Source organism: Brassica oleracea, chromosome C2 (genome assembly GCF_000695525.1).
Source record: "Brassica oleracea var. oleracea cultivar TO1000 chromosome C2, BOL, whole genome shotgun sequence".
In the NCBI taxonomy this organism is placed as follows: Eukaryota; Viridiplantae; Streptophyta; class Magnoliopsida; order Brassicales; family Brassicaceae; genus Brassica; species Brassica oleracea.
Genome location: NC_027749.1, coordinates 42,407,704 through 42,417,657, shown reverse-complemented (window position 1 = coordinate 42,417,657; position 9,954 = coordinate 42,407,704). Strand labels below are relative to the sequence as shown.

The window sequence follows — 9,954 nt, the reverse complement described above, 5'->3', positions numbered from 1 at the left end:
TCTTCCGATCTAATATTCCGAGGAAATTCCGAGGAAACCAAATTTTGTGTTTCCTTGGAGTTTCCTCGGAATTCCGTCAGTATATTCCGAAGATTTCATTTTCCGTCGGAATGTCCGTCAGAATACCGCTGTTTTCTTGTAGTGCGTCCTTTCATACTCTTCAAAATTTTGCAAAAGATAAGAAGCATTACGAAGATCCACTTTGACAAAGAGGGTGAATCGTTAAAAAATTAGAAGATATGATATTGGAGAACCTCTCACACTTAAACGAATAGGCTGAGAAAATATCAGAGCAAAAATAAAAGATAAGGAGATAAATGATTGCCTTGTCTAATTCCTCTAGTTACTGATGAATTGTCGAAAGGATTCCCATTAATGCGATCAGAGACCGAGACTGTGAAAACAAAACTCGTAATCTATTGAATCCAAATCTCAGAGAGAAAAAAAAAAACTGTTCTTACGCTTTACGTTTGCTAGAAACTCCATGCAATACGATAATAAGCGTTACTCTCTTTTTTTTGAACACATGATAATAAGCTTTACTAATATTTGTAACCAGATCTTCATTCCGGATTGTTCGGGTTGAATAAATATTAATTTTAAAAAAAGCTTTACTAATATTTTAACTGCCATATACAACTTAAAAAAATGTTGGTTTACCTTTAGGAAATGAATCATTTCATTAGCTAGTATAATTTTATCTGAAATATGTCGACCATGAATAAAGACGGTCTGATTCTTAGCAACAACTGTCGGCAATATCGATTTTAACATCCATCACAAGTTTGTAGAAATACATTTTTACTAGATTTTTCATGTGCGGGTAGATTTTCATTTTATAAATATATAACGGATACCATCGCAAAACTTTAAAAGATATTTACATTTTAGTGTTATATATTGTGTAAATTTATAATGTTATTGGTTATGTTTCTTATTCGATATTATTAATGTATAATGATTTGTTTTATATATTTTACTATATTATTAATTGTTATTATATATTAATATATTTTCGAGTTTGATAAAATAAATTCATAGTATGAAATAAAAAAATTGAGAATCTCCTTCATTTTTTCTAAATTTTACAGACTGAATACAATACATTTTAAAATTTTATTTAGTTATACTATAAAACTAATATTTTCTTAGCATAGTTTATATTTCTATGTTATTTATTTTAGTATATTGTGGAATTTTATAAGTAAATACATTATAATAATACTATATTATTAATTATGAAATCAATCGCTGCATTAATTTAAAAATATTTTAAAATTTTATTAAGATTTTGTTAGGTGTTTTCAACATATTTTGTTATAAGTAAAAATAAAATTTAAATTTAAAGTTAAAATTTATTTATTAATATCTATATAATTTATAAGATTTTTTAGAAATGTTATATATTAAAAGGCTAGTATGACTTTTTTATGGTAGATAAAAATGATACTTCTTTTTTAATAGAGAAGATATTTTAAATTTTTAGAAAGATTTTTTTAGATTATTCTCAACATTTTGTTATAACTAAAAATAAAATTTAAATTTACAGTTAAAATGGATTTATTATTAATATTTTTATATATTAAATAGATTAATATAAATAATTAAATAAATGTAATTAATGAAATGAACCTAATAAGGCTAGTATGACTTTTTTATGGTAGATAAAAATGATACTTCTTTTTTAATAGAGAAGATATTTTAAATTTTTAGAAAGATTTTTTTAGATTATTCTCAACATTTTGTTATAACTAAAAATAAAATTTAAATTTACAGTTAAAATGGATTTATTATTAATATTTTTATATATTAAATAGATTAATATAAATAATTAAATAAATGTAATTAATGAAATGAACCTAATAAGGCTAGTATGACTTTTTTATGGTAGATAAAAATGATACTTCTTTTTTAATAGAGAAGATATATAACATTGCATAAAGTAATTGACTAGAAGTCTTTCCTTGTTTGAGTAGTATCATTTTTGGAATAAGACATAAATTTTAAATTGATACTAGATTTTAATTTCTTAACTTTTTAAACGTATGTTATTATTTGAGAATCATTTTTATTATTTATATTTGCTTGAAGAAATTATGATGGGTTTAGTGTATATTAACAGTTATTTTATTTGTATTAGGTTCCACTATTATGACATAAACGTAACAACACTTTGTTAATTTTAAATAGATATTTTGAACAACAAATGCTATTATCAGATTTTTAATTTTAATTTAGCAATAAACAACGATATCATTAAAATATGTTATGGTCATATTGTTTGTTGTTTTTGATTAAAATAAGAATGATATATTGGGACATGATATATTTTTAAAATTATTTAGAAATAAAACATACATTGAAAACAAAAAATAAGGCACCTTAAAAATGTAATTAAATACAAAATTATATATACAATAATATAAATAGAAGTCATTATATAGCTACATGAATTTATATATTGTGAACAAAATCAATACAATTTGAAATATATAAATACAACCGCCACCCTAAATACAAAGAAATAAATACCTATGTTTGAGAAAAAGAAATAAATACTCACACCAATTGTTTTTAACTAACTTTTAAAAGAAAAAAATTTAAGCAAATGATTTTGTTGCATTTCCTACCCAATTATTTGATACCTCATAGTAAAACCAACGATGAGCCTTTACAAAAACGTGGAATTTATGAATGGATTTAAGATGGGAGCATCTCATTGGTTGAGCCATATATGGCAAAGTTAATTAATTTTTTTTTTTGAAAACAGAATGACATAAAAACATAAATAACTCAAAAACACGAGGGCAGAATCCTAGTAGTGATTCTGATTTAACAGTATAAGAAAAGGAGAGAGCTGACCAGTATCAAATAAACTTTGGACCTCCGCTACGACATTCGGACCAACGACATCCCAATTATGTTGGTAGAAAGAAACTGTAAATTCATGAGGTCAAGAGGCACGCGTCGCACCAATAGAAAAAATACTACGTTTCACTACTTCTGCAGTCACTGGTTTTGTTAGTTGGAGATTCATTTGAGGCGAGACCACCTAAGCAACATTGCTAAAATCTGCAGTATAGATTTGTTACTTTCAAAATTAAAACTGTTAAGATTAACCATTTTCTAATCAGTTAATTTCTTTCTAAAAAAATTCCAGAAATATTATTATCCTCTCTTAAAATGTTTCTTAGGTTAATTGTCTCATCATAATTCCTCCGAAGTTAGTAGTATTCGTTACCTTTTTGATACTTGCTGCTCTTTGTTCAATCCACAAATTATAGGAAAGCTATATTTTTAACTTAAGAAAGCAATTTTTCAGTGTTTTGTTATATACTACAACTTTTTTTTTAATTTCACAAATAAAATCTGAACGATATCACAATCGTGAAGTCATCAATATGATCGTAACATTTACATTTATAACGTTTTTATCTAATTATTTTGCTAACATGTTCATAAGATTATTGTAATGGTATCACTTTCAAAAATATGAAAACATAAACTTTAATGAACATTTTAAATTGTAAAATATAGCAATGAGGTTTTCAAAACATGAAAAAAAAAGTTATTTTGTACTGTACAAAAATACAATCTCAACATATACAGGTAACTGTTTTATGTCAATATAGATAAATGTTAGTTTATAAACCTCATAATGTTGTTGTTGAATAGACGATGTATTTTGTGTGGATGTGAATTTATCTCAATTTCAAATATTCACTGTTTGAACGAGATTCAGTCGACCAGATTGAAAGAAGTCGGAGATGGGATGACTAAAGACGTTTTATTAGATTCGAACCAAATGGTTACAAGAGTGACCGGAAAGCCTAAAAGACGGTCCAGAAAGCTTAAAGCAACACAATCAAAGAGATCAATAAAACCCTAGATCTAGCCGCTCAGTGTGTAAAATCCCGAAAGTCTCCCTTCTTGTTGCTTCCTCTCCTCCTTTTATAGGTCTCCTGTCCTTGATGCCCTAATTTCGTACCTCTTTGGGCCTTGATGCGAGAGGCCGAGTATACGGGCCTGGCCAAAGTTCCCTCCAAGCCGGGTACTTCGGGTCGGCTTACTCGACCGGCTAAAAGTACTCTATGGTCGAGCTAACGTCTTTAGCCGCCGAGCCGACTAAACTAATCCAACTTGCTGGATTAGGGCCTGTTATTCGGTGGGCCTTATGGAGGGATGTAATCCATCTCCTACAATAAGCCTCCCCCCCCCAGTTCACTTGTGAGCGACGTGGCGGTCTCAGTGAGTTTGTGGGTCAAGTTTATTCGGATAGCAGGCTCTAATGCAAGGGATAATACTTCCCGTTTAGTCGTCGGTGTGTGCTTTTAGTCGCATGATGTTCTGTAGGTGTCTCTAGTCGCTCCGAGTAGCGTTTGTCTTGACTCGCTTACTTGCCTCTCAGTCTTTATGATGAGATACAGTTTACTCGGGTGATAGATTATTTCGGATAAAACGACGGGGATCGGTTTTGTTGGTTAACCGGAGACCGGTTTAAATAGAGACCAGGAATTGATTCCGGTCTGACTACCTGATTGAAAACCGGTTCAAACGAGAAGCTGAACCGTCGCGAGTAAGTTCCTGGGCATTTAGGCGGCCTTTGAGGCCCATTTAGGCCTTCGTAGACCTAATGATTGCGCTTGGATAACGTGCATTTGTTTTTGCTATAAATGGGCTTCTCTCCTTTGCTTTTGTCATTCTTCTCTGCAGATTCAGGTATTCTGTTTTCTCTCCCTTCTCTCTACTTTTACTTTCTCTCTCTAGATAAGTTTTTCTTCGTGTAGACTCGTTGGTATCGTTCGGCGGTGACCAGAGATGCGTCAGCGACTAGCAGCCCACTGGATGATTTCGACTTGATTCATCGCGATGCTCTCCGGGACACAGAAAACATGACTCTATCTTAGCGTCTTTTGGTCGCTGATGCCCATAGGCTGATTCGTGGTGAAGGCGCGGATCGCGTTGTAGTCGGGAGAAGCGACGTGAGCGTTAGTGGTTCTGAAACGTCTAGCCAAGCCTCGAGACCTTTGAGGCGAGTTCGCCGGGGGGCTCCTTTCGACCAGATAGACTGCCGTCCCACGATCTATCATCCTGGTGGGATCTTCGAGGAACTCTCTCCACTCCCGCCTGAATTACTTCGTGATCCGCGGGCTCAGTCGAGGGGGAATGTTTTCGATTCTTGCTCCTCTCACAGGACGGTGAAGGACTTGTTGAGGCGAAATGGAGGCGCCGGCGTTACATACATCATTCCTTCTAATGGGCAACGTCCTTGGTCGCCTCCAATTGGCTACCAGTGTGTCTACGAATCCAATTTTGGAGACCATACGAAACTCTGGTTTATGATTCCCCGACTGATCATGTCTTACGCATTTCGTCGAGACATTGCAATCTGTCAGTTGCTTAATGGGTCGCTGCGCATTGCGGTTATGCTGATGGTGATGGCAGCGGAGAGAGACGTTTCGATGAGTGTGAGAGTGTTCGAAGAGTTAACTTTCACGAAGGCGGAGACGCATGGAATATTCTCAGTGAAGATGCGTTCTAGCTACAACGTCTTGGCTGGGCATCCGAACAAGACGAAAGACTGGCGGCACTCATATTTTTATATCAAGTCCAACGAATATGCCTTCTCGGAGCCTCCTGGGGACGACTATCGCGTGCTATGGAATAAAACGCTTGGTAGATATTGTTTGTTATCGTCATGTCCTATTCGGGGATTCTAATCACGTGTTTCTTATTGTTGCAGTTTTCCACCCGAATACAATCGCATACCCGGAGAAATTCTTCGAGAGTGCCCAGGCGATCGCGGCTCACAGCCATCTCCGTTGGCCTGATCTTAGTCGAGAGTGGATAAGGCGTCAAGAAGCTCGGATTGCTAGAGGTGAGTTCGTTGATCTTTAACCGAGAAGTTTTATCAACAACTTATCTGCGCCGGCTTTATGTTTTTGTTGACTATTCTGTTTTTGCAGTTGATTGGGAGTCGAGACTTCCTGTTGTACTCGGGCCCCGTAAGTTGCGCATGTCCCTTTTTACTCGGAAACATCAGAAGCTTCTAGACGAAGCTAGAAAGATGGACGGAGTTCCGGACCTGAGCGCATTATTGAAGGGGAAGCTGCAATTGCTTTCGAAGAAGTCAACTCCCGCTAATGTGCAAGGATCGACTAGTTCTGACGGTGGAGGAGCTTCTAAGGAGAGAGCACTTGGTTTAGTCGACTAGAGCGTTGGGGCAGAGCCTTCTACTTCGAGTCCCAAAAAGAAAAAGAAGTGCAGGAAAGCCAAGAGGAAAGCAACTGATGAGGTTCCTCTTGAAGCGAGACCGCTTCTCTCGATGAAACTTCTGAGGGTTTGGAAGCAAGGAAGAAAAAAGGAGGAAGGAAGAGGCCTTACGAAGGGATTACTTCCTCTGTTGATCAAGAAGAGGCGCCGGCAGTAGGGCGAGAAGGCGCTACAGAGGATCTCGTCGAGACAGACCCGTCCGAGGCGGTGCCTGAGGATCGTCCCAGAAAGAAGAAGAAGAAGAAGTCTATCGAAGCGGAGCCGGTGACCCTGGTCGATGTCGCCACGAGAGGTGGTGTTTCTCCTGAAACCCCCCTGAAGAAGAAGAGAAAGGTCTCAACGCGAGGGAGTGGTTCTGGGAGTGATCCTGCTGCGAGCGAGAGGTCTGCTCCTGATCCGTCTGCGGGAAAAGGCTCTCGTTCTGAAGGTTCTATTTTGAAGAGGGGGAGAATCGAGTTCCCCGACCGCGTCCAGTTTTCTTATGATGAGGCAACTCCCCTGATCATTAATCCCCTTAGATGCGCGGAACTGACGCGCCAAATTCGTGGTGGGACGAAAGAGATGCCACAACTGGAAGATCTTTACTTCAAGAATGAATACATTGACGCTGCTTCTTTGATAGCGCGGGTATCTGCGCTACCTTTCGTCTTTTATCTCCTTTTTAGATTTATTGGGTTCATCTATCTCACGTAGTCCGTGTTTATCGTTCTGCAGAGTGACGGGAGCATGAACTTCCTTGTCGAGAAGTACAACAGTGCTCTGAAGCAGACGATGATCCAGTTGGGATCTTCAGAGAAACTTGCTCAGGCGAGGTTGAAGGCCATCGAGAGAGTAAGGGCGGAGCATAAGAAGGCTAACGAGAAGGATACGAAGGAGAAAGAAATTCTTCGAGTGAAGTTCGAAGAGCTGGAGGGTAAGCTCAAATCCTCCAGGGCGGAGAAGAAAGAGCTTACCCGAGAGAACACTCGATTGGAGCAAGCGGCTGCGACCCTTGAGAAGGAGAAGACTGAGCTACTCGAAGTAAGGGACGCTGCAGTGTAGAAATTGATCAGAGAGAGGCAACGCTTGAGGGACTCCCGGGGGTTGGAGGTTACTCGTGAGAGGGAAAGGGTTGAAGTTGTTATGGTCGAGAAGGCAAATCGTTGTTTTGGTCGCGTACGCGACCATTTTACTCGCTTGGACGCCTTTGGGAAAGCGAAGAACCTGTACGGTCAAGCTTCGGGGACGAAGAAGTGCCCGGAGATGATAAAGGCGAGTTGAACGGAGATCCCACAAGAGATGATCGGCTTCTTTGCTGAGCAGGAGAAAATCCATGAGGTGAAGGCTACAAAACTTTGTGTAGGTCCGCTATCAGATAGCGACCTCACTCTTTCTCCGCTGGTTCTTCCTTCTCGCTTCGCCGGGGACAGGTTTAGAGCGTCGTTTGATCCTTATGGATCGAACGTAAATTTGATCAGACCGGAGACGGCTTCTCAGCTCATTACCTAGCTCGAAATTAACGAGGAACCATCAGGAGAGCCATTGGTTGACATCACGTCGGTCCCCGCTGAGCACGTCGAGGTCCCGGAAGGAGGTGGTCTTGATGAAGGTCCAGAAAACGAGAACCTGGAGGAGGTCCCCGGGAAGGACAACCTCGAGATAGGCGACACTCCGGTTCGAGAGGAAGAGACCAAGAACGTAGGCATCGAGGATCCTGTCCTCATCTCGGATTCTTTCTCTAAAGGAAGAGAAGACGTAGACGAGGAAGATTATAGAGTCGAGGAGACGTCGCCACTGCAGCCTGTCGAGGAAGAGACGACCAACGAAGTCGGGGATAGAGATGTTCCAAAACTCCCGCCTCCTAAAGTGGACTCCCTTGTCCCTGTTCCTACCCGAGTGGAAGACCCGGCTGCTGCCGCTACTAAAGACTCAGTCGGTCCTCCTGCTCTTGGGATGCCAGAGGAGGACGATCAAGATTATGTGCCTTGACGCTTTGCCTATGTTTTTTCTTTGTACTTTTTGTGTTTGTGGTCTTGATAGACCCTGTTGTTGTACGACTAGACATACTTTCATTTTGTCGGTAAGTCGCTGTTTTAAGCAGACTTTAAATTTGTGGGTTGTTGTGTTTCTTATCTGTACTTGCAACTTGTCTAAGTAAATTTCAGTTATCTTTAGAGTCTCGCGATATATTCGCTTAGAAACAATAGATCCCTGACCTTTGGCTTTTGCAAATAGATAACGAAACAACCCGCTAAGGGACTTTGCTCAGCACCTGTCGTATTTCGATTTGGATAACGTCTAGGTGCGTCATTCTATTTTGAAAACAAGAAACTGAATCTAAGAGTGGAAGGTTCTTTCGTCCGTTTTCTCAATGACAATCGAGTAATTGGGTAGCTAATCCGTTACGCGCTAGTCGAGAAAAGGTTAAAGATTCACTCCGTTTGGTCGGTCAATGCTCTTTGGGCATAGGTGACTCGCGACCGTTGGGTCCTTAGGCTAAGTGTCTGATCAGGACATAGCTAGGAAATGGAACATGAGTGTCCGCGTACCTCCTGCTGGAGATACGAGAGCCATTATGTTCGATAATCGGTATTTACTCGATTGAGATTGAAACAAGGAATAAGATTTTGACTTTGGTTTTGTTATAGCTGGACCGGTTAAGGCTGCCAATGTACCTCGGTTGAGGATCAAACCATTCGTAGTTCGTTTTTCCCGAGTAAAAGTGGCCGTTAGAAGCGCATTCACTCGGTCGAGTAGAAGTGACCGCGGAGGTGCATCTACTCGTTTTTTTTTTTTAAGAAACGATGATGTCCCTACGAGTAGAAATGTCGTAGATACATTGATTTCCATGCTCGGGGCACTTCTTCTCTGTGGGACGTTTGAAGTCGGTAGACGCCTGGTTTCACAACTTTGATAGTTTACCGGCGTTCAGCTCCTTAGTGTTCTCGAACACTTTGCGCATGACAAGGTCACCGAGTTCAAGGGGTCGGGCTCGGACCTTTTTTTTGTAGTAACTCTCTATCTGATGTTGATAGTTTTGGATTCGTAGCAGAGCTTGGTCCCGTCGTTCTTCAACTTCGTCGAAGGCATCAAGCAGCATCTCCTTGTTGTGTTCGACGTACTGGGGCATTTTCGAACGTCGGAGGCTTGAAACGTTAACTTCTGCGGGAGCAATAGCCTCGACACCGTATGCAAGAGAGAAAGGTGTCGATTTGGTCGACCCTCTTGGTGTTGTGCGGTGGCTCCATAGGACTCCGTCGAGTTCGTCGGCCCAATGATCCTTTTTCAGGTCTAAACGTGTCTTAATGCCGTCGATGATGAGCTTGTTGGAGGATTCCGCTTGGCTGTTTCCTTGTGGCTAATGAGGGGTGGAAGGGCTTAATCGGATGGTCCATTTCCTGCAGAACTCCTTGAAGTTGCCTGACATGAACTGTGATCAATTATCAGTAACGATTTCATAAGGTAGACCGTGGCGGCAGATAATGTTTTTCCAGACGAAACAACGGACTTCTTTGTCTGTGACTTGAGCGTAGGCTTCAGCTTCGATCCATTTGGTGAAGTAATCAGTGAGGACGAGAATGAAACGCCGCTGGCGGGAGCAGGGAAGGGGTCCTATGATATCCATTGCCCATCGCATAAACGAGTACGGCGCGGTCGTCGTTCTTAACATTTCAGTTGGACAATGGATGCTTGGTGCGTGCC

General features: G+C 39.7%; 1 protein-coding gene across 1 annotated transcript in view; it reads left to right on the top strand.

Annotated features, from left to right (window-relative positions):
* LOC106324288 overlaps positions 1 to 7,314 on the top strand; it is a 19,452-nt gene extending 12,138 nt beyond the window's left edge. Inside the window, exons 2-6 of the mRNA XM_013762283.1 lie at positions 4,934 to 5,676; positions 5,744 to 5,878; positions 5,967 to 6,200; positions 6,350 to 6,900; positions 6,988 to 7,314. Coding sequence (XP_013617737.1) covers positions 4,934 to 5,676; positions 5,744 to 5,878; positions 5,967 to 6,200; positions 6,350 to 6,900; positions 6,988 to 7,314 — 1,990 coding nt within the window. The remainder of the gene's footprint in view (positions 1 to 4,933; positions 5,677 to 5,743; positions 5,879 to 5,966; positions 6,201 to 6,349; positions 6,901 to 6,987) is intronic.
* Positions 7,315 to 9,954: the final 2,640 nt, after the last annotated feature.